Source organism: Pelecanus crispus, chromosome 3, assembly GCF_030463565.1.
Source record: "Pelecanus crispus isolate bPelCri1 chromosome 3, bPelCri1.pri, whole genome shotgun sequence".
NCBI classification, from domain to species: domain Eukaryota; kingdom Metazoa; phylum Chordata; class Aves; order Pelecaniformes; family Pelecanidae; genus Pelecanus; species Pelecanus crispus.
Window position 1 is genome coordinate 70,384,156 of NC_134645.1, and position 24,565 is coordinate 70,408,720.

At 39.1% G+C, this 24,565-nt stretch overlaps 1 protein-coding gene across 1 annotated transcript in view; it reads left to right on the forward strand.

Moving 5' to 3' along the window:
- ARHGAP18 (Rho GTPase activating protein 18) overlaps positions 1–19,839 on the forward strand; it is a 69,632-nt gene extending 49,793 nt beyond the window's left edge. Inside the window, exons 8-15 of the mRNA XM_075707171.1 lie at positions 1,412–1,489; positions 4,272–4,431; positions 7,000–7,082; positions 8,157–8,363; positions 9,176–9,322; positions 14,974–15,098; positions 16,312–16,373; positions 19,703–19,839. Of these exons, the coding sequence (XP_075563286.1) occupies positions 1,412–1,489; positions 4,272–4,431; positions 7,000–7,082; positions 8,157–8,363; positions 9,176–9,322; positions 14,974–15,098; positions 16,312–16,373; positions 19,703–19,794 (954 nt within the window). The 3' untranslated portion in view covers positions 19,795–19,839. The remainder of the gene's footprint in view (positions 1–1,411; positions 1,490–4,271; positions 4,432–6,999; positions 7,083–8,156; positions 8,364–9,175; positions 9,323–14,973; positions 15,099–16,311; positions 16,374–19,702) is intronic.
- Positions 19,840–24,565: the final 4,726 nt, after the last annotated feature.

A 24,565-nucleotide genomic window follows, 5' to 3' on the forward strand; every position in this document is an offset into this window, starting at 1 on the left:
TAGGAAGGCTGCTTAATTAAAAAAAAAGTTTTGATAAAAAATATACCTAGTTTTTATTTCATTGAGGAATTACAGTTAAAAATAACGACATAATTTAGCCTAGGGTTTTTCCAACTGGAAAATCTGAGGGTGAAACCGATCAGATTTCTGATGGTTTTCATCTCTCAGATGGAGAGGGGATTTCCCATAGGCAGGAGGCTGGTGATGGCCAGTGGCCACCTCTTGCTGCCTGCCAGGGGGGCACTTGTGAGTGAGTGTGTACGAAGGAGTTGTGGCCACAGGCAGTGCCACCACACCTCACCTCCCCATAGACATGGGGATGGTGGCAAATCGCACAACGTGGCCGCAGTGTCTTTGTGCCCAACAGATGAGAGTGGCAGCCACTGCTCTGGTGTAAGCCGGATCCGGTGAGAGTTGGATGTGGCCAGTTAGCACTTTTTCTTTTCTTTTTTTTTTTTTTTAACCATGGAAAATATACCAGGGTGACACCTTTAGTGCTGTTTTCTAACTTTGTGGCTTTTTCTGGCTGATCTTTTTTATGGCATTTATCTGTTACATAAATACAGTAAACCCCCTTTAATTTCTGTAACTGGAGAAAACACAATTGCGTTGCATAATTTTTCTTACTCAAAAGCTGGCACAGGAAGGTATGTAACAAAGGCACTGCCCTAGTTAAACATTGTGAGAACCATTTGTGCTGAAAAGATGTCATCAGCTTTTGACGTTTACAAATTTCTTTTCAATACTCTTAGATCCATCCTTCAGTGAATACTTCTAGGCATATGTTTTTAGAGAAACAGAATTTTTGATACATGTTTTAAGTACTTCTGCAGAATTTCTACTGATCTATCTAAGCCATGTGTAGGGTTGCAAACTGTTGAGTCTGTTAAGAGAATGCCACTATTTGCCAAACTGAGGCTTCTTTAAAGCCTAGAAGTACTTAGTTCCTCTATGGGAAAGTCATAAAGAAGAGTATTTGTGAAAAAGTTAGTACTGTATCTCTAATGTTACCTTAATTGTTTTGATTTGGAGACATTATAACAAGGGTAGTAATTGGGATTTATTTTTGAAGCCAGCGTAATTTTGCAAAAAAACCGGCTTCAGTCTTTGGAGGAGACCTGAAGGAGGTCTAGAAATACAGTTTTCTTTTTTAATAAAATAGACAAACTCTTCTTTAATAGTGTTCATAAACCAGGTAGGAGCCATATTAAAGGTTTTGTTCTACATCTACAACAACTGTAATCCATTTGTAAAGTGCGTGTTTGTGTGTCTGCTTGTTACATATGTGCGTGCACAAATGCATGCATACACACACATGCACGTATACATAAAGGCTCCAATATATCAGAAGTATCTACCAGTAATTTTTAATTGGCATCTTCGTTCATGTAATTTGGTTTGTGTTTGACAGCTGATTGCCCAGATAGAAGAGGCAACTCTGGAAACAGAAGGACTTCTTAGAATACCAGGAGTTGCAACAAGAGTAAAGGTAAAACATTGCACAGATTCTCAGCATCACCCAAAACTTACCTGTGTTTGCTGATTTTATTTTGTCATACAAATATATTTTAACACCAGGTTGTTACGAAAATCTTCAAAAACAGAAAGCAAAATCTCTTTACAAAGAAAACTGAGTTATATTAGCCAGAAAGCTGATGGTTTCATCCCGCGTAGTTTTGGGGAAAAGACTGGAGTTCAAGTTTGAAGGAGAGTCAAGGCTGCGTTTCAAATTCAGTTGTGCCAAAATCTCATTAATTCTTGGCATGAGCTTTCCAGCCTTTTGCTTTTTCCCTGAACCAGCTTAATCATCTGAACAGTTCGTACACAGTCTTTCTACCCCAGGAGGAAGCTTTTCTCTGGCGTTGTAAGCCTATTTTAATAGTTAGACTTAACCTGTGTTACAGGGCAAGGCAGCCAGCATGCACTGAAGAACCTCTCACATTTATTTTTATGAACAGCAATATAACTACTCAGCTCACTAAGCACAATCTTGTTAGGCACGTCCGTGCACACCGACACTTTGCAGAGTGCGTGCCAATTACATGCAGGCTCTTCCCCGGTATTTGCCTTAATGCAGGAAACTAAATACACAGTATGATTCACGCCAAGCGTCAATGTGTTAAAAAGACGGTCTGAACTGGCCTTAAATTCTAAACGGAAAGAACAATTTAAGTGGATTCAGCTGTCCGAAGACGTCTGCCAGCCTCTGTTGTGTAGAACTTGGTCCAGCAGCTGGTTCATTAGAAACAACTGAAAGAAGGGAATATTATGGAAATTGGCTTTGTTTATTTACCAGTAACTAAGATATGGGCTTTTTACAATTTTCCTCCATTCTTTATTTTCCACTTTTCATCAGTTCTGCATACTGGAGTGATTTCAGAGTGGTTTTGTTTATTTGTTTATTCTTTGATTTTATCAGTTTAATATGATTTCCCAGGCAGAAGATCATTCACTATTTGACTTCCATTAATTTTTTGCCTATTTATTTGCAGGAGCTGCTTCTTTGAACTGAGCAATTGTTTTGTTAGCAAAGATGTTAAGTTCCTTTACTTATTCAAATGGAAGACTTTATAGAAAAACAAAGAATTTAGCATACTAAAGGACTGATGTTTTCTCTTAATTTTCTTAAACTTTTTATAGAAAAAGAAAATATTTTCCTCCTTATGTAATTTTATAGAAGGGCACAGTTAATCGCAAGAAAAAATATTTTGCTATCTTGTTCTATAGATTTGAGAGGAGTTATTAAAAAATGGCATTGCATATCTATAATAAACCATAGTTTTAAATTACTCCATTTACTTTAAAATCTAAGCATTGGTCCATTAGGATGCATAGTTGACATTTCTGCTCTTGCCTCTCAGATAAAGCAATTCATTTTGTCTAGTTGTTTAATACTGCATTTGCCACAGTGATTTGTTCTGAATGCAGATAGATGATTTGATGAGAGGGAGGGTTGTCATCTTTATTTCTAAAGCTTGCTTTTATTGATGAGTAGGAAATCATACCCACTTGACTTAAGCATCTGAGTTAGGATCTTGGCACCTTTGAACTCCCTACATAATCAGTGGAGACAGAAGATCTGTCTGGAGGACAGTTGAGGACATCCAACTTCTATGTCAACCTAAGTGTCTATGTTTTTTCTCTGGAAATAGATTAATTTTCCATTTGGACAAAGTTAAATTTAATGAGAACAGTATCTTAAAAATGTATCTAGTATCCTCTATCCAATGTGCCTTTCTTGTCCAGATAAATAATTAAGGCCATATTTTTCCATAGCATTTTCCCTCACTTCATCTCACATACTTCACAAAACAAGCCAGTATATCTGTCCTCATTTTCTGTCTGGAAGAAGGGACGAACTTGTGAGAGGTGCTCCAGCGCCACTGGCCCTATACTAAGGCCAATTCCCACTCTGCTGAACTGGGAAATAAATCAAGTGGGTGCAAGGCTGGGCTTAACGGGAGACTAAGAAGGACTCAGTCTTAGCAGCATGTTCCCATTCGTCCATCTCTGGAAGCCCAGTAATAGCACTGCCATGGGAGCAAGGCAGGTATATGGTAATGTCCGCCCTTTCCCAACCCCAGATTTGCGAGGTATCACTGAGACTTTCAGTGCTGTTTATTCTGCTGCATAACCTCATGTTTTGCAGTACAGTCCCTTTCCATAGAGGACATGTTTGACATCCAGTGCTAGGCAAAGCTGTATGTGCCCAGCGGCATGGAGTTCCCTGTAGATGGCAACACATCCAGCTATTCAGTCACACAAATCTTTTCCCTGTTTTTTAAAAAGAGAACGAGCCTCATCTTAGCATATGTTTCAATAGGAAACTGTGTCTCAACATGCATAATTGCCATATTTGTTTATGAAAATGGCCATGCGTGTGTTACAGCAACACCCTTTGGTAGTAGTTTCAGAATTGCTATATCAGCCACATCTTAGTATTTTGGGGGAGGGGAAGTCATAACCCTTACATGAATGGATATGATACCTGGTTGTTATAGTTTATTCCATATGGCCCTGAGGCAGGCCCATGGGATTTCTTCCTATGTGCTTTGGCCGTCTGCTGCCTATTACTATGTGTTTGCTTTCAGTGCTTCTGATCCCCAATTTATCTTTTTGTAGCAAAAGATCAGCAGCAGCTGGAGTTAAGTGATATTTCAGATGTCCCTTTTTTCCCCCCTTTCAAAGTATGGAAAGTATTGCTATGTGTATAATGCATGACTTCCAGCAGCCAAGTGTTATTGGTGCTCTCTGTATCTACTGCCTTTCAGAGTCTTTGCCAAGAACTGGAAGCAAAGTTTTATGAAGGGACTTTCAACTGGGAAAATGTAAAGCAACATGATGCAGCAAGTCTTTTAAAACTCTTCATCCGTGAACTGCCTCAGCCACTCCTCACTGTAGAATATCTCAAAGCTTTCCAAGATGTACAGAGTGAGTAGTGTCCTTTCTGTCTCAGCTGCCAAGAATTGATACCACTGCAGAGAAGTGACTCTTTGCTGTAGCAGTATTTTTGGTAATAATATGTGAAACTGAAAAACAAATTGAATAACAACAATATAACTTCTCCTGAGAAAAACTGGGCATATTTTTGCTAATGTACAAATAACATTTTGATGGAACATCTATTTCAATAGTTTACACATAAAGTGAAAGCACACTGCCACTTTCTGATAAGATGTTTCTGGTAGTCATTAGGAGGTATAGATGGGTTATAAGGAAATTGTGTACGATGGTATCGGTTTATAAACAATATTAGTTTCTAAAGAAAACAACAGCAAAGATATAATAGTTCTGCAAAAAATCTAACAAATGGTAATTTGGGTATATAATAGTTTTGGGTATTTTATCCATTTACAACAGGAAAAGTTAGACCAGAATAGTTAAAACTGCTGATCATCCCTGGTCCCTTGAGATCAGCAAGTTCCTGTGAAAATGTCCTCCTTGCCAGCTGGTCACCAAGACAGCAAACATACCAGCTGTAATTGAAAGAGAGCGGCTTGGTGATAATGAATCAGGAGTGGGAACTCACATACATTAACGCCCCAGCTGACACAGGAGTGCAAGTTTCAGAAAAATATATTCCCCTTGTCTGCAGGCAGAGCGATGGCTCATTTCTAAGGGACACTTTCAGGGAATTCCCATGGACAGGCAGACAGACGAATATTCTTAAAACCTGTGGGCTGTGTCAGTCTCTGGGTTGTGAGCTGCCTTTCCAGGCCATTAAGTTGGTGGGAGTAGGGGGCTGGTGCTTAGGCCTGCTACATGGTGGTGTTGATTTTGCGGTACTGAGCGGCAAGTTAAAGCTGGTCAGAATGCTTTCAAACGATGCTGGCAGCAAACAGCTCCTCAAGGTTGTTCCACTTACTGGATACTGATTGGAGCCAGGAGGGTTTCTGCTTGCTGCTCCTGAGCTGTCTGAAGGCTTATGTGGTTTTACTTACCCAGAAAATAACTCAGGTGCCAGGATCCAAAACGCTTTCTAGTTTGAGCCAAAGGATTTGATGCAAAACAGACATAGCACTTTATAGCCTCCCATTGTTTAAATTGTCTGCCTGTCTTGTTGGTTGCATGTAATAAGATTAGGTGTTAGAGAAAAAGAGCCATCTTTGTGACAGTAATCGGTGTTTTGCATGATACTGTAAGTAGTGTGGTTAGAATTAAATATTTGAATAACCTAATTTAAACAATTAAATTTGTTAATTTAAGTAATTTAAACAACTAAGATTCAATCGCTATTTAGGTGAACAGACAGGAAAACTTGATTTAAGTAACAAGTTTTAATTGTTTTGCAATTGTATTTTTGCTTACTTTCCTAGGAAAAGGTTGATTCTCAGTGCTTTTTGAGCATTGTGACATGGTGTTTTGGAACTAAATTTAAGCTTTACTTTTAATGTATGTCTTTCTAAAGCAGGTAGATACACTGTTATCACTACTTGCGTGTTTTAAATGGCTATATAATTTGTCACTCATTCATTCAGATCCTTAATTTTTATTATGGTAGAAAGCAGTCAGCAAGGGGTCTTTTATTTCACCAATGAACTTTTGGCAGTATGTCCCAAACTGATTTGGCTGAAATGTATTTGAAATAGCAGTTCAGTTGGAATCCCAGCAGGATGCAGGAGAACAGCCCTGCTGAATTTTGAAACAGTGTGATAAAACTATGACAAGTGCAGGTACCTGCTTCTTCACTTGTTTTATGTATGGCCTGATTCATTAGGAATCTGCTGAGAAGACTTGCCAGAGCACGTCCTCTAAAGCATGACAGGAGGAAGTTTATCACAAGTGACAAATGTGGGAGAGTTGGGGCTTTCTGCTGCTCAACACTGCCAGAATGTAGGAGCTCTTCTAGGATGTGGAGGAGTGTAGGGATGCACTTATCCTGCATCTTGGGTGAATGACGCACCGCTGAGGAATTGGGTAAAAGGCAGAACCAACCTCACTTTTCTTTAATTATAGCTTGCCACATTTGGTACGGCACCCACTGCTCTAGATATGTGTTAAGCTTCTCTGCTCTTGGCTTTATCCCCGCTGGTTTGCCGTTGCAGCTGCTGCTGCTTATGTCGCTGGAGACCTGCCTTATTCAGCAACACGTGGTATTCATTCTGTGTGGGTGACTTGGGAGACCATGCAACTGTTAAGGCAACCGGAGAAACTGTGAAAACAGTTTTGAATATACCCTTTCATATGTTGGGGCACAGGCTCAAAAAGGGAGGAACTGTTAGCTGACTATTTCTTCTTGTAACATTGCAAAATAAAGAATCACAAGACATCTAGAAAATATTGCCAGAAGACTGCTGAGTCATACAGCAACTGAATCCTAAAGAACATTTGGAAATGAGTATGAGAAAACGAGGATCTGCCAGTCTTTTGTCATACTATGACAATTAGCCATGTGTACACACTCAGCATTTTGCAAGAGGTTTCCACTTTGAAATTGTGCTTTTTGAAGAGGACAAATGACAATTTTAAAATACTGACATTCATGTGCTTCAATGGCAGATCTTCCAATGAAGGAACAGCAACTGCAAGCTTTGACTCTTTTGGTTCTCCTTCTACCTGAAGCAAACAGAGACACTCTGAAGGTTAGAATTGCTAATACTTTTTTTCCTGCACAAATATTTTGTCTGTTTCTGTGGATCCACCTTAATGAATGCTGTTGTCTTTTAACATTCTTTTTTTCAGTTCAAAGTCAATGCTGAAACTAGCGATTCTTTCTTTTTTCATATTTCACAGAACTTCAGAAAAAAACCCCTTAGGACCCTAATTCCTCTCAAATGACTTTTAAGAATGTGACTTGAAATTTTTCCAGGAGATTGCAATAATAATCTCCCAGTGAGCAACCTTTTCTCTTACAAGTTTTGTTCCTTTTTTTGCAGCAGCAGTCATTATTTCCAATGCAAAAAATAAACAGTGTTAGAATACTATGGATGAGAGTTTGCTTTTATGAAACGGGTTCAGCTCTTCATTTTTATTCCCCACTTTTCTCTGTGCTGTTTGTTTTTACTCTCAATAAGCTAGAAATCTACACTTCCTATTGGTATTTGCAGGATGTTACATGGAGTCTTCCAATTTGGGCTTGTCCTTTTGTAGCAAAGCTATTCATCTTTTTCAGAATATGCTTACTATTAACATTGCTACAATCAAAAATGAATTTGCAGGATTTGTGTAGCATGCAGAACATCTTCTGTTACAGGCAAAAAATCCTATTAGGTCTTATTGTGTAAACATTACTTTCTTTTTGAGTTTATTTACTGTGTGGAAGCAGTCAGGAGGGCTCCTGAGTTGAGTTACAAATATCTAGAACTGAATTAATTGAAGGTTGTCAGTTTGTAACTGGCTACCTGTCATTCACAATGCTGTGGTTTACTCACGAATTGCTTACCCTACAGAAGTAGCCACTCCATGTTTCCATAACCATGACAACTGGCACTATTGTGTTCACTTTCAGTTTAAGAAAAGCCAACAGTAATGTTCTTAAAGGAAACAAAACTTGCATTACAGTCCTGTGAACAAACATATCCACAGTTCCTATTATTGATTGCTTTTCATGTGGGTTTATTAGAAATAAAGAGCTTTTTCCAAAAATATGTAACATCATGTTTCACTCTAACTTTTTCATGTGTAGAGTTGAGCTGTAAGTTCTGCTGTTATTTCAGGTACTGCTTGAATTCCTCCAAAGGGTAATTGATCATCAAGACAAAAATAAAATGACGTTAAAGAATGTTGCGATGGTGATGGCCCCAAACCTTTTCACATTTCATGGGTTTGGCTCAAAGACTATTGAACAAAGCGAGTTTGTTATGGCAGCTGGAACAGCATATGTCATGCGCTTTATGATTGAGTACCAAAAACTTCTCTGGATAGTAAGTGTATTCTTAAGGTGGGGGGGTGGGGGGAAATCATAAATTCCGCAAACAAGGCATCTGAACAAAGAAGTAATATGAACTTGTTTCCATGATTTAGAGAAAGGTCAGCCCCGTCCAGATGGATTGTTGCTCATAGGTAACTCTTACGGGAGTGAAACAGAATCATTACATCTTATTGTAGAGTTAAACTCTGATGGTTGGAGTTTTAATATTGTCTGTACCGTATGTGAACTCAAAAATAAGTCCTCGGGGGATCTTTGGCCCATCAGTATGCATTGTTATGAGGAATTTATTCTTTTCTGCTTAGAGATATTAGCAGGAAACGTGGTGTTGTAGTCCATTTCCCTTTTGGGCCAAACTTTGTATTATATAAAACATGTTTCGATAAAACATGAAGTTGTGCCATGGTCTCAAGCAAAACTCTAACTTAGACTGGAGAAGTTTGCACTTTGTTGTCCATCAGCAGCTTTAAACAATTTTTGACCTTTGCTGCATGTGAGGAAAAGTTATTAACACCGCTGTACAGACTGTGTTGAGTGATTTTTTTTTTTTGGCTGAGGAAAGTAAAACCAGTGCATGATTCCACCTCTCTTCCCCTGAGAGCTTACTGGATGGAATATAACATCACAAATGGAGTGGGTTTTAAATTGTTTTACAGGTTTATATTATTTGAATCTTTAATTATTCCTGGAAATAAATACTATCTTTTTGAGATCTACCTCACAATCTGTCAATTTACAAAGTTTTGATAAGTTAGTTATTTAAGGAAATTAAATAGATATTCATGCTTACTATCTATATTTGTCTAGATTCCTAAGTTTATTGTTAACCAAGTAAGAAAACAAAACACCGAAAGCCAGAAGAAAGAGAAAAAAGACAAAGCTATGAAGAAACTTCTGAAAAAGATGGCATATGACCGAGAAAAGCATGAGAAGCAGGAGAAGACCCCTAATGATGTAAGGAAACATACATCTGAAATACTTTATTAATAAGACTATAATCTCTAGTGAAAAAATGGATGTAGCAGAGGGGATATCTACATTTATTTAACTGAGAATTTCAATAGATAGCAAGTTAATATGGGTTTGATAGTTTATTACCAGCGAGACACAGTTAGAGGGTTGGGCTGTTTGTTTGTTTGTTTTCCCAGATTTTTCAAAATATTTCTATTCTGAAAAATGATATCCCACAGGTTGTTTCAATTCAAGATACAAAATCATGTTAGGTCTGTAGAGGGAGCAAGTGTTGTGACAACACTCAGTATTACTGTACCCACATTTAGATGCATTGCTGCCGAATGGAAGTCACAGCAGACCGTGTGTTTACTTAAAAATAAATACCTAGATTTCACTATTTGATATTTAGTAGTGTTTGGAAACAAAGCTAGCTTTTAATCCTTTTCCTCCTACAGAAGTTCCCAAACCACTGAACTCTTTGCCTCAATGAATCTTTAACTATTCCTTGTAAAGTGAAGTGTGCTAGAGCATGCACAACCTGCCCACCCCAAGAAACCCCTAAAGGGTGAAACAAATGTAAAAAACTGATAAACTGCTTCTATTATGCAGCTGTTGTCCAAGTGTCTACTCCCAATTTACCCCTCTGTATATAATCTACAGTTCAGTATCTCTCCATTAGGTAATTGACTTCTGCCAGACCCATCAGTGATGTCAAGGCGTAAGTTTCAGTGTAACACTCTTCACACATTCTTTACAATGAAAAAAGAAATCCTGTGGCATTATAGCGTTAATTTTTCCTGTACTTTAGAAATATTTTAATTGAACTGTTCCCACTGACGTCGAAACTTTTCAAAAATATATCTCGTGTACCTTGAAATTGCTTATTATTTACGATTTCAATGAAGTTAGTAATTACAATTTTTTGAAGCTCATTAGCCTATACAGTATAGTATCTTAATTACAATGCATTTGAAATACGTGATTCCAAAGTTATTTTAAATATGTAAACAGGTAACACCAAATATGCATATCCTGATAACGTAATGAATACGTATCTGATTTAGGTGGTATGAAAATACCACCTTGTGGGTTGAAGTCATATTGAAGATTCTGGTGAATTAGAGACATCTTGTGGTAGCTTGTAAAAATGCATCGGTCTGAATGGTCTGTGTTTTTCTTATCAAGTATATGTATGGCAAACTGTTACAAAAAAGGATTGTCATATTCTAATAAAGGCATTTTTTAAGCTAATAAGCTAAAAAATAGAATATGGCAAATGAATATGCTATAATATCCCTCAAATCTGCCTGGGTTGATCTTACAAGTATGCCTTTTTCTTTTTTTTGGATGTGCAAATAGCTGAATCCTTTGGACAACTGCATCCAATATCTGCTGGAGACTTATATTTCTGTGTTCCTACCTCATTTTGTATGCAGTATTTGACATATCTCTTAATGTCCAAAATTAGTTAATTCCCCAGGCATCACTTTGCCTTACTTCCCTATCTATCTGTATGAAGGAATATGTTCACAGAATGAGGACTTACATACAATTTTAAAATAAAGCTAATTAAACACTGACATTTGTTTTACACTGTCCAATAAGAATTCTTTGAATACAATTCAGCCGAGTTACAGTGGTATCACATTTAATGCTGCCATCCCCTGTTCAACATAGAAATAACAGCAAATACACTGAAATAGGCAAATGCTATTGCAACTTCAGGTATTGGATTTTTTTGTAATTCAGTGCTGTTGGTCTTTTAGCATAAAATATGCCTTTTTAATCCACTGGGGAGTTAGGGCTGAGGTCTCATGTAATACATTCTTACTCAAATGTACATGTAAAGTTACTATTCAGTAATTTTCTTTAAGCCCTAAAATTCCATGGGGATTTTCTTCAAAATTAAATGGTACAGTTTTTCACAAATCCCTCATGCTTATCTGAAGCATTCAGTAATTTGGGTTCCTGAGAACATATTACTCTTAAAGTCAAATTCACAAACTGATAAGGCTTCATTGTGAATGATGATTTTATACATTTTTCCAAGTAAAAAATAGTCTCATTCTTTAAGGAAAATTTGTTGTGGGTTTTTTTTCTTTCCCCCAATTTTCAATTTATACTGCCTTAATGTGAAATTGAGGTGATTTTCCTGTGCAGTTCCTGAACTGCATTTCACTATTAGACGCTAAGTGAGGCACCCAGACTTGTGGTGAATCTCCACTCCAGTGAAAACTGTTTGAAACTTTTGAGAGCTAATTATCTTGTGTGCAGCTGAATAAAAACTAAGTAAATGTTGCTATTTTCTACCACATGCTGTGGCACCCCACGTGATTAAACATAGGTGGGCAGGGCTTGAGTCACTTCCGTACTCTCCAGAAATACCTCAATACCTGCATTTTTAAAGGCAGTCAGCTCATTTGGATAAAATTTCATCTAATCTCTCATGAGGCCTCTCTATCAATCACATTTCCCCTTTTAAGACAGAGGTTAAATAGCATTTACTGCAAACTTTGGGCAAGTTCTCTGTACAATGCTGAGGGTGGTTAATATTAGATGACTCATGAGGGTTAATCGAGAGTGGTTAATATTAGAGGGCTCATGAGGGTTAATTGCTTTTCAGGATACCTATGCATACCTATGGCCTCAAGTCAGTGTTAGGGATTAAGTCTTTATGTTGCTGTTGGGGTGCATAATGCTCTAGCAAGGCAAAGAAAGAAGCCCTCAGGACTGGAAATTTACCTACTAGCATTAGCCAGATTTATACCATCTGCCATTGTATTCCTCTATGTGTTGCAATTGTTCCAAAAAAAGGAGCAGTCGTTAGCAGCACAACGCAATGCTACTGGGCTTATCTAATACAGGTTAGAACAACCATTGTATCCCATAGCCATTCTGTTTGCATAACCTGTTTGAATTTTCACAGTATAACGTTGCTGACTCTTGCTGAACTTATTATCCACTGCAGTGCCAGATTATTTACTAAAAAATTTGCTAAATCATTTCCCTTTACATAGTTTTACAGTTGTTTGTCCCAAACTGGGTGCAACACTTTGCAGTTCAAAGAGAACAACTGCGTCCCATTTCTTTCAGACTTTGTCTCCCATGTAGCAAGATCCTTTTGAATCCCAGTTTTGCTCTTCATAATGCTCATGCCCCATTCCTGCTTGGTATCATTCGCACATTTAATAAGTATATATTGTATTCCGTCATCTGAGTCATTAGTGAAAATACTGCATGGTCACTTTATTCCTCTCTTCATCTAGCCTGATGAATATTTGTGTCATGCAAAATGGAACAGGAGAGTCTGGAAGAGACCCACCCCAGATCCTATAGCCAAGCAGCTGCGGTTCTTTTGCGATACATAGATTGAAGTCCCTCTGAAAAGAAAGGGTTTGAAAGAAGATGAGTACCTCACAGGTGACTGCTGTGCCTGCTACAGACTAAATGTTGTAGGCCAGTGTATCTTCTATCAACTAAGGAGGTATCTCTCTTCAGGTTTTTAAAGTGTGCAAGTACATAACTCGGCCAGAGGTTTCAGTGTTGTTGAGAGAGCTTGTGAGGCAGGAGAGGGGACTTGCAAACTAAATAGTATATGTGACCCACTCTTCAGCATACTGTCAATCACCTTATAGGTACTTGGCTTATATGTTGCGATGTGGAGCCCTAACTTGGGTGTTTTGAACTGTGCTGTGCAGAGAACAGGCCCTTCTGCTCCTAGGGCGTAATGGTTTATGGCCACATTTTCTTTCCCACCAACTTGCACAGTGAATGGGGTAGGGGATGCTCAGTATATGTTGTCTCTATAGTTGGGCACCATGAACGTATTGTGCAGCTGAGCATGAGTTCTTCTGTAAATGCAGGTGGTGAAAGTGGCAAAAATGCATTCATTAGCTGAGCTAATAATGATTCTGTCTGAATAAACAAAGTAATTATTGTGTTTGATCTGTGACCATAATGTTACAGCTCTGTGGACATTTGCTGTTCTTTCTCTCATATACTCAAAGCAGGCAGGTTTTTAAATCATTTATCATATGCCTGCTATTTAGAAAAAAAAAAACCCCAAACAGTTATCCAGCTGAAGGTTGGCAAAACTCCATTAAAATCAACTGAGACAAAATGATACAGAATTGTATGAAAAAATGAAAACCAATTTAGATTTACCATGCTGAATTTGATGAAAGACCAGTTAGGGACATCTGTAAATAAGCGTTTCATCCTAAAAAGTTTCCTTTCCTTTTGCCAGGATCCCAACAGTTTGGAAAGAGGCAAAATATTTTTAAGCAGGAGTTAACTTCCTAGCAAATGGCTACAGCCACTGTTTCCATAGGTGGAGACCTTAAAGAACAGATTTGACAAATTTAGGGATAAATGTAGGGAGTTGCTCTTTGAGATCCAGTGCAATCTTACGAATCTTTGATTCCACGATTACTACAAAACAAATTCTCAATTTGGTGATTCTTAATGCTTTAGACATAAATAGTTATTATGTCTAGTATTTTTAAATCAATAAATAATAAGACTGGATATAGAAGGATTGTTTGGTTAAAATTACTTGCCATAGCTCATCTCTTGTATAGTAATGAGCCTTTAGCTTTCTCAGGAAGCTGGGCTTCTCATTCTGCTCACGTTTATACTTGTTCTATATTCGTTTAACTCTGATGGTTTCAGAGAAGCTATTCTAGATTCACAGGTGCCCAGATTTGTTCATTGATTATGGAAGAAGAAATGTTCAGCCTTACAATTGCAGTAAATAGGGTGGGGGGGAAAGAAGAGAATGAACTGTCATAATCAGCCTTGACTACTGAGACTCTTACATTTCTTTTCCTATCAAAATGAGTACATTTGGGTAAATGGTAATGTAATACGAATGGAAAAATTACCTCAAGATTTCCAGGAACAGAAATTAGGACCTTATTCACAAATAAATTACGCCTTTTGTAACTTGAAATGTCATGTACTGCAAGTTGAACAGAAAAACTGTCCTTTGGAGCCCTCCTTCTCTGTAACTAATATGATTGATATTCATCATCAAGGATTTTTGGGTTGAAATAAAATACAAATCCATTATGTAGTCAGACCTGCAGGTTGACTAGCTGAATATATTCTGGAGAATGAAAAATAGGGAGAAAAAGCTGCAGTAGTGAATATCTGTTTTAAAAGAAAATGATATTTGAAAAGAGGAATCACTTAAAGTAGACTGACCCGTGAATACTTTGTGATTTCTTTTTTTGGCATGAAATTCAGATTAAATGAAACTGGAAAGGTTTCTTCTGGAAGTTTCAGCGGGGGGGTTGCCTGGCTTTCATGCTTGCAGGAAGTCTTTTCCATATCAATCTCATACGCTTCTTACCATACCATGGTGTGTTCTTAATATAGCAGTAATTGTTATTGTTATTTGCAACATCTTTGAAAAATAATCAAACACTACTGTTCTTTTGTTCTAAAGTTCTCCCTGCTGTTAAAGAGAGATTTGAAGGTCTGATGTAATTTAGGGAATTACTGTGTAGTTATATTTCTGCAGTGAAGTGTAGTAGATAGTAGGTAAGTACAGAGCACTATACTAAACTACTTATTCCATACTGTATTTTGAGAAGCTCATCAAAGCCAGCTGCTAGCAGCTTTGTTCCAACACCATTATTGCTTTGCAGGCTGATGTTCCTCAGGGAGTGATACGGGTGCAAGCGCCTCAACTTTCGAAAGTTTCCATGGCAATACAGCTGACAGAAGAACTGAAAGCTGGTGATATAGTAGCCAGGTTTCTCAGCCAGCAAAGGTACAAACACATTTTTGTTTTGTTATCATTTTGGGAGAAGTGGCTTTTCATATATTCGATCAAGAAAAACGTTTTAAAATACTTCAAGTCCAGGTGAGTTCATGAACTTTTTGGCTGAATTTAGCCATTAGAATACATGCTCGAGGAATTAACTTAATGCTCCTAATGTCATTAAAGCTCACGAAGCCTGCAGGAATACGAGTGCCATTAGTAAAAAATTAACTGCTATTTAATCTGATGGGTCAGGAGTAGTTTTGTAACTTTCTGGTGACAAGACAGAAGGGAACTCCAAGAAAATAAGTCTAGGAAACAAAGCAATGAGGAAAAGAGAAAGAAAATATTTTGTAAAAAATGCATTTATATATAGCAACAGGTACTGGGATATAAATATGTTCAAATGTCATGCATATGCAGTGACTTAAAAGGAAAGCTACATTTGAGTCATCCAAATCCATTTAAAAAGGGAGAAGTTTTATTCAAGCTTTTACATCTATTTTTTATATATATGAGCAAAGTAAAAAATCAGAGTAGACTTATCAAAAAAAAAAATTAACACACGTGTGCATCATATATAACTACTCATGCTAAAGCAATAATATGGTACACTAGTTGAGATTAAGAAGCTGCTTTTTCCTAAATGCTGTTTTTAGAGGTTTACACTTTTGACAGAAAGTTATTTTCTGGCTGTGCCTTAGCATACATTATTACAATTAAGCAGTGAGAATAATAGAATCCCTTTGTAATTTGGGGACTTATTCTTCCACTGTCTGGTTTTTTACTTCTTTTAGTTGCAGCAAAATTAAACCCAGCAAGAATGTGGTTTCTCCCACCCAACCATAAGGCTTTTTCAGAAATATGAAGTGTTTGGGGGGAATACTTATTTTTGCAGCAGCAGTGAAAGAAAAATCAGAGGGTAAATATCAGGCCACTTGCTAATAACAATGGAATTCTTTTCTAAACGCCACAGTTTCTTCACATCTATCTTATTTACCTTTTCTGTAGTGTATTGCTCATTTGCAGGACTATTCATTTGCACTAGCATGCAAAGGTATTCTTGTTCACTTACTGTATCAGTAAATGACTATAAACACGAAGAGTTTATGACAGGTACACTGCTGATTTTAATTAGCGTAATTTCTCCCAGACATGTCTAAATGGCCGATGCACAAGCTCTTTCACAATATAGTTATTCATTGTGTTTTGTTCCCGACAGTGGAAATGTCCAAACACTCAAGAAAGAAGAGGTCTTTCTTTATGAAATAGGAGGAAATATTGGTAAGAATGGCTTCTGAACAACTTCTTTTGCTCGAATAGGATTCCTTGGCACGTGGTCCATGGGCTTCACTGTGGTTGCATTTTTATTCACGTCCCTAGTTCTCCCTGACACTAAGGCAGACAGTTAACCTTGGGGAGAAGGAAGCAGAAATGTTGGTGTGATCATCGTATTACTAGTATCTTATTATCTCTCCCAGAGATAATATGGCAGCTGTAACAGATGTTCCTGATATGTATGTACAGTGAAGAAGCACAGAAAAGTTGGATAGGAAGGTGCTTGAGGTTCATCTTATTCCTCTCTTTGTATTGAGGCATAGTAAGTGAGCTTACAGTCCTTCATGCTCTGCATTTGAGCATTGCTTGCAGATTCCTTTGGGGAAAAAAACACTCACCCTGAAAGATGACCTAATGATAAAATTTTCCAATGATTAGTCTTTGCTGCTCTGTGTCTTCCAGACCCTCTTGATTAAAGCAAATAGCAGATCAACAAGGTTAATGCCAAAGGATAACTTTGAACACAGTTCTGAAATTTTCTTTTAGGAATACAAAAGAATTTTTGCATTGGGAATCAGTTTCTAATCACAGTATTTTTCATATGCTCAGCAAAAAAAACCACCCCACACCTAGAAAACAGTATTGGATTGGACTTGCATTTACTTTTTTCTTATTAACCGTGACCTGTTAAACTTTATGTGAAGTTATAAGATTCCATGAATAGCCAGTACTTCTGTACTCTGAAAGTTTAAATCTTGTATGTAAATAGCTACTTCTAGCATTTTTTCCTTTTTATCTTATCACTATTTTAAATCAATTTTTTTGTGTGTGTGCCTAAACCAAAAGACGTAAAGTAAATTAAAAATAACACTTTCCTATGTTCGCCACAACAGATATGTTTTAGTGTTTTTACTAAATCTGATGGCAAAAGTTACTAAGATAGTAGGATGCCAGATTAATGTATTGTATGTTCTCTTGCTTATCCAGTATGTACATATATTTGCTATGCTTGTTAAAGCAGGCTGTTATTGTACAGAGGTGTAATTATTGTAGAAAAAAGTTTTTGTTACAGAATTCCAGTGAAACTGGAACAACCTACTATAACCTTAAACATGTGACAGAAATTGTATGTCTCAGAGAAAATACATGGCTAGTTGCAGATTTAGAATCATAGAATCATAGAATGGTTTGGGTTGGAAGGGACCTTAAAGATCATCTAGTTCCAACCCCCCTGCCATGGGCAGGGACACCTTCCACTTAGACCAGGTTGCTCAAAGCCCTATCCAACCTGGCCTTGAACACTTCCAGGGATGGGGCATCCCCAGCTTCTCTGGGCAACCTGTTCCAGTGCCTCACCACCCTCACAGTGAAGAATTTCTTCCTTATGTCTAATGTAAATCTGCCCTCTTTCAGTTTAAAGCCCTTGTCCTATCACTACATGCCTGTGTAAAAAGTCCCTCTCCATCTTCCTTGTAGTCCCCCTTCAGGTACTGGAAGGCTGCTATAAGGTCTCCTCGCAGCCTTCTCTTCTCCAGGCTGAACAACCCCAACTCTCTCAGCCTTTCCTCACAGGAGAGGTACTCCTGCCCCCAGTGATCTTCATGGCCCTCCTCTGGACCCACTCCAGCAGGTCCATGTCCTTGTGCTGAGGGCCCCAGAGCTGGACGCAGTACTCCAGGTGGGGTCTCACCAGAGCAGAGTAGACGAGCAGAATCACCTCCCTCGACCTGCTGACCACGCTTCTTTTGATGCAGCCCAGGATATGGTTGGCCTTCTGGGCTGCGAGTGCACATTGCCAGGTCATGTTGAGCTTCTCATCAACCAATATCCCCAAGTCCTTCTCCTCCTTCTGCTCTCAATTCATTACATTTGTTTTGTTTTGTTATGAAATAGGATAGAAAGCTTAGATGTTTCCTCTGTCTGAATGGTTTACTTCCAGACAATTTCCGCTTTAATCAGCCCTTACAAATACTAGTCCTTATTAATACTCTCAGTTGAGCTAAGAGAAATTCCCTGACTTTAACCCACTGTACAGGTTTAAGTAAACCAGCTGTCCTGATCTTTGCTGTCTCTCTCTGCCCGATGTGACCAACTCATGTAGAGGGAACCCAAAAGCAAGAAGACATGACAGGCTCGTGATACACTCATGTGCTTACACTTATGCTCATAATTGTAATGTGCAATGCTGCGATCCTGTCCCCTCGCAGATGGAGCTGGTGAAGGCTCCAGAAGTTTTTCGAGTACTCAGTAGACTATAGAGCTTCAGGGCACTGAATGGGACTTCTGCCATTGCTTCGTGACTGGGATTGGATAGGGACATGGCAAACCACTGTCCCTGTGCTCTCTCTGCCTGAACACGCAGTACTATGTGGGGGAGAGGGCCTAGTTCAGCAGTGTGGGCAGTACAGGTCATGTAGGTTGGGATAAAAATCCTAGAGGGAAGACAGGCTGCCGCTGGGCAAGGAGAGCGGATGGAGAGGGAGCAGATGGAGACCGAGCCTGGTTGAGCAGGGAGTCTTGCCTTCTTGGCTGCTCTGAGCAGGGAGTCCAAAGAGCTGGCAGACAAACCCAGCTGCAGTGCAGCTTCAGGAGCACATGTGCTGCAAACACCTGCCTGGCACATGAGCCATCAACCCTAACCACTTGCAAGGTGGAGTAGGAGAGGGGCTGTGATATAGAGCTGCCAATGCATGAGATAATGCTTTGCCTGTGAGGGAATGAGAAGAGTACGCCGATCTTGATGGATCAGCATATGCTGTTTTCATCATAGCTACTAGACATAAATTAATTACTTGTAATGCACCAAGAACACCGTACTACTTTTCCCTCCTAGGACAGTAACCGTTACAAGTGCTGTGCAGAACTGCTGACCAAGAGGAGCAGGATAGGGAGTAATGGCTTCCTAGCAAGGACAAACCTTGCTCCAACTTTCCATTTAAGAAGGGGAAAACAACCTGAAATTTTAATGGGCTTTTATGCAAATGTGAACTTAGTGTTTGGATTTAACCACAAGAGGACCAGGGCATTGCTCCTTTTTTCCTAAACCTTCACAGAGGGAAGCTCCCACGTGCATGGTCAGTGTGAAGAATCTGACCTAGAACGTGCCGTAGAGGTAGCACAGCCCCTGCTCTCTTTCCTTCTTCCTCTGTCCGCCTTGCTCCCCAAGACAGATGGGAAGGATAAGAGCACTTCCAGGTGTTAGCTCTGTTGTCCTTTGTTTAATACCACAGAGAGGGCTTGAAAACCTAAATGGAATAGAACGGTGACAGGAACTTTGAAAGTTGTTTCCTTTCTTTTTTGGTACTGATGTAACCACATATCTCTTCTATTTCTAGGAGAACGCTGCCTTGATGGTGATACCTACATGAAGGACTTATACCAGCTCAACCCAAATGCTGAGTGGGTTATAAAGTCTAAGCAGAGCTAAGCTCACAACTAATGGCAAAAGAACAACCTGTGGACTTACTTTGTAAGGCTGAATGTTTCAAAGGGATAGCGTGTCCTTTCAACCTTCAGCTGCGTTAATACATATTAATAGAACCTTATCCAGTTTAAAAAAAAAAAAAAAAAAGGTGATGGAAACCCAACAGTGATTGCCAGTAAATTTTCAGTTTTACTCACAGCAAAATTTTGGAGATAGCACAGTTTTCCCACTCATATTTGGAATGAGAATAAGTACCTTAAATATTTTAATGGCACTAATCTACCTCCCATCTGGTAGGTCTTGTTTCAGTATAATTTATTTTTCAAACAGATGTTTAACCTCTTTATATTAGAGATCTACAATCTGTTTGTGTAGAATTGTGTGTTCATATAGGTCTTTACAGTGCTAGTACACTGGAGAACCAAATCCTGATGAGCACCTCTGAATGGTACAGTATTAAAAATACCTAAACCCAGTTATATGAATTTCCCAAGTGAGTGTGACATTCACAGGAAAGAACTGCAATGCAATATATTTTGTCTTTGGAAGTTCTAATTTTGTTTACTTTCTAGGTAAAATTTGATGAAAACTATTTAAAAACAATGTGAAAATGCTTTCTATGCAGCTTTTTGCTAGATCTTTTAAATGTTTTTTATTCTTATTCCAGTTGGTTGTATTCTTGAGATTATTTTAAAAAAAAAAAAAAAAAGGAAAAAGAAAGGACCGTGTGACAAGGTGAGTCATTTTTAAAGCTCACCACTCTTGGCAGTGTCCTTTCTGGAATAGTCATGAACTAGAAAGACCTTCGGTTTTTCAGCAATGATACGCAGCCATGTTACATACACTGGTTTCAGTTTTTTTGGACATCTGATAGGTTGTAAAGCATTCTGTGAACTTCCAAAACCTGCCAGTTACTGGCACAATAAAAACTTTCAGGAAGAATAAAATAACTGTGGAGGGAAACTGTAGTCTAAATTTCATAGGTAGCAAACCACCAAACCTTTCACTCAAAGTCAGTGTAAAGGTCTACTGTGGAGTTCACATAGGCTTTTTGGATATTATCTACCACCAGCTTTATGTCTGGTCCATCCTGGACGAGGCTAGAAATCAAGTTCTGATTTCCCTTATGCTGATAGATGCTGTCTAAACCACTTCAAAAATTAATAGTCCAACGGTGAAATATTGCAAATCCTTCTCTTTGCAGGGAAGGACTGAAAGCTCCCAGTGGAATTCACTGATAGCAAATTATAGACTGACGTGGCTTGTTGCAGCACAAAGAGCTGTGGACTGTAGCTCCAGAGCCCCAGTCTCACAGTAACACTTTGGGCTCACTAACTTGTGTACTGCTTTACAATTTATTTGTAAACTAGCTCAGCTGTGCTTAAGTGCTCACATCTGTGTGCTGACTACCTGAAATAACTACTGTGAAATTATATCCTTAGAATGAAATATTTTCTTTCAGTGCACACACAGAATTATACTGACCTCATAGGCAACATTCAACATACAATCAAGGACTGAATTACATTTTTTTACATGATCAAAGCTGATTAAAGGAATAAAGGGTCTTTCTGCTGAGCTTTGGATACAGGCCCTTAACTGTGTTGTTCCCAAAGTAACTGCTGGAACTCTCCCTTCTATATATAAGCAGTGAAATAGAACTCCGAAAGGTCATAGAAAAATTAGACATCTACTGATTAGTTATCCACAGCATACGAACAATTTTGGGGGCGTAAGTATTTATTGTTTTTTAAAGTCAAAGGCTGTCTTCATATGGAAAGGAAGCACTGAAGGATTCTCAAAAGCGGGTTGAATAAAATAGGAAATCTTTCCAATGTGACTGTACTGCCCTTGATGCTCCATCTCGCTGGTTACCCCTATGTGGGATAGCACTGCGCCACTGCGGGCAAACCCTGGAAGACAAATCACTTTTGTCAATAGAACAAACTACACTCCCTGTTCTTTAACTGTAAGGAGTAGCGTAGCAAACCAGTACAAAGCTTAGGTAAATATTTAAGGATCTATTGTAATAAATATAAGGGGTTTTTGTCATGTAATACAAAAATGATGTGTGTTTTCATAATACATGATAGTTCCGCAAAAGATTACTTGTGACTGGAACTGTAGATGTTATTTTAATCAGGAGCAAAGTGCAGATGATAGGAACAGCTGTATAATTTCAGTATAAAATTACAACCGCCCTGTGGCTATGATCTCTTAAATAACTTTGTTTCTGGTTTAGTGCCATTATCTTTTTTAATTTAAAAAGCTCTTTTATAATTAAATGTTGTTTTTTCTGACTTCTTTTCTCATTTGAATTCTTATATTTGTATGTAAAACGTACACTATGGACACTAAGTGGTGATTATTTTTTAATTTCACACTTTATATCTTTGTAGGCAGTTTGTAGTTTTGCGTATGAATAGAGACATTGCTAAGCTAGGAAGAGTCTTGCAACATGAATGCCTGCTGGAAAAGGAAATACTGGCTAGAAGTTGAAAACTTCACTGCAATCACAGTGCACTTTAGCTAAATCTGTAATATAACACTGGGTATACGTGAGGGAACAGCAACCCTCTCAGCATTTATTGAAAGCACTGGCTCTTAATTTCTCATAATTAAAGAATTAAATTAGGGCACAAGGGAGAAGTCCAAAGCGCATTCAGGTAAGCTGATAAGGATCTTTTATAAACAAGAAGACAATGCTGCTTGGGTTGCTTATTCGGGGCAATTTGGCAGCCCATCATTGTTTGACTGATGACTTGGGAAACACATCCACAGGTTTTTTTTCACCCAGCTGGCAGATTAATTGATTTAACAGTGTGCAAACGCCATGCAGGCAGAGCGGCAGGGATGCATCCCTGTCACTCTGCCCACGCTGTAGGACTGGGATGGAGGGAAGGAAGGAGTGGGGAAGCAGGCAGTAGCCCCTCATGCTGCTGCCTGGATGTTGTGGAGCATGTAAGGATGGTTTTGTGCTCAAAAAATCATCCTCCAATGTATATTTTGGGGGGGGGGGGGGTGCGGTGTGTGTGAGAGGGTCTGCTATGCTTGCGTGCAGTGTTGACACCTTTCTCACGCTGCCTGTCCTCTTCAAAGACAAAAGAGGTTTGCACTCATTTTCCACAGCCTCCTATACTTCCCCCACCTTGCGTGAAGCACACATGCCATCCCTGGATATCCACGGGTGCTAAGAAGAAAGCCGTCGTCCCAACCCCCTGCCCCCTGCATGAACAGCAGTGAGGCAGGCAGCAGCGTGGCAGGTTGTTCTTGCGTTGCAGGTCGACAAGCAGCGCGTGTGAGCGTGCTGGTGAGGTTGCAGGAAGGCGGAAGGGAGTAGGAAGGTGAATGGGTCTGGATGTGTTGGAAGCATTGGCTGAGTTTCCATCAGGCCTTTCAGTATGCAGTGTCATGACTGAGATGAACTCGGGGTGTAAGGAGATGCGTTTTTATCCAGTGAGCACCGACAGAGAAGGAAATGTTTGAGAAAGGCCTGCTTGAAACTTTTTCTAGCCCATTATTTCTTTATCAGATATTAAAAGCAATGGAACTGTCCAATAAAATACACTCTTTTGCTAAGTATTGAGTTAAACTGCAGCAGAAAGCTAACTTGGCAAAAGACCCGCTAAATAAATGATTTCCTCTGTATCACACTTAAATATATCTGAGGATTAGACCTCTATTGTGCTTCTATGTTTAAAAGGTTGCAGCCATTCAAAAAGAATAAAATGTGTATGCGCCAATCTTACAGCAATATTTATAATAATTATTTTTTATGTAGAGGAATGCTTTAAAGAGCTGCAAACCACTGTTTGTGTTTGCACACAGACCACATCTGAGGCAGGTAAGTACTTGTTGACCCCATTTAACATATGGGTAAAGCATTCATAAGTGGCTTGCCTGTGGCTAGAAGGGGTAAAATCAATCTGATTTGTATAACCCAAATGTAATCCTCCAAAAATTATTTTAAAAATCTGCCACATTGCCAATAACAGAAGTACAGGAATCACAAATCTGACTTCAGGGGACTGTTTTAATAAATACAATACTGTGGGTTTTAGCCTGGTTTCCAAAGCAAAGGTGTCTGGGGCAATCTCGCTGCCTGTGTGTGTCTTTCCCTAATTAATTCTGAATCTGTTGGCAGACTTCAGTCATTTTTGGCAAATGGAGTTGGGGGGAGGGAATGTCTCAAAAATAATTAAGTTTCTATGAGCTCCATAGAACTAGGCAACTGGAAGGGAGACAGAGGCAGTAAGAGTCCTCTGTTCAAAGGGAAGATGACAGTGTAAGCTCAACCTTTATTTAGGCACCAGAACAGATGCAGGAGAGAGACCCAACGCATGTTTTGACTGTGGAGGGAGGCTGTGCTTGGAGCTCACAGCCAACCATCGGGAATTAGCATCGGGCGTTTGGATGCCTGTGAAAACCCTTGCTTGTGTTGCCTTCTGAGTCTTCTTTGCTGACATGAGGTGGGTGATGGTTGCTGAAGCTGCAGTTGTTCTCCTGGGCTGGGTTTTGTGGTGCAGCTTCTCCGCAACTTCCAGTTAGTATGGCTTGTCCCCATCCCCTCCCGATGGACTGAGCTCCTGCCCGGCCTGAGCTGCACCTGCGGTTAACGGTGTCCACGTGGGCGAGGAGGTGGGTAGCGGTACACCTGTTCTCTCCGCTGGTAGGGCCGTTGGGAATTACCTTCATCCTGGACAAAGATCAGATCTCAAATTGGTCAGTATCAAAGGACAGCCTTCACGTGCAGGTTTTAAACTGTAGTGGAATG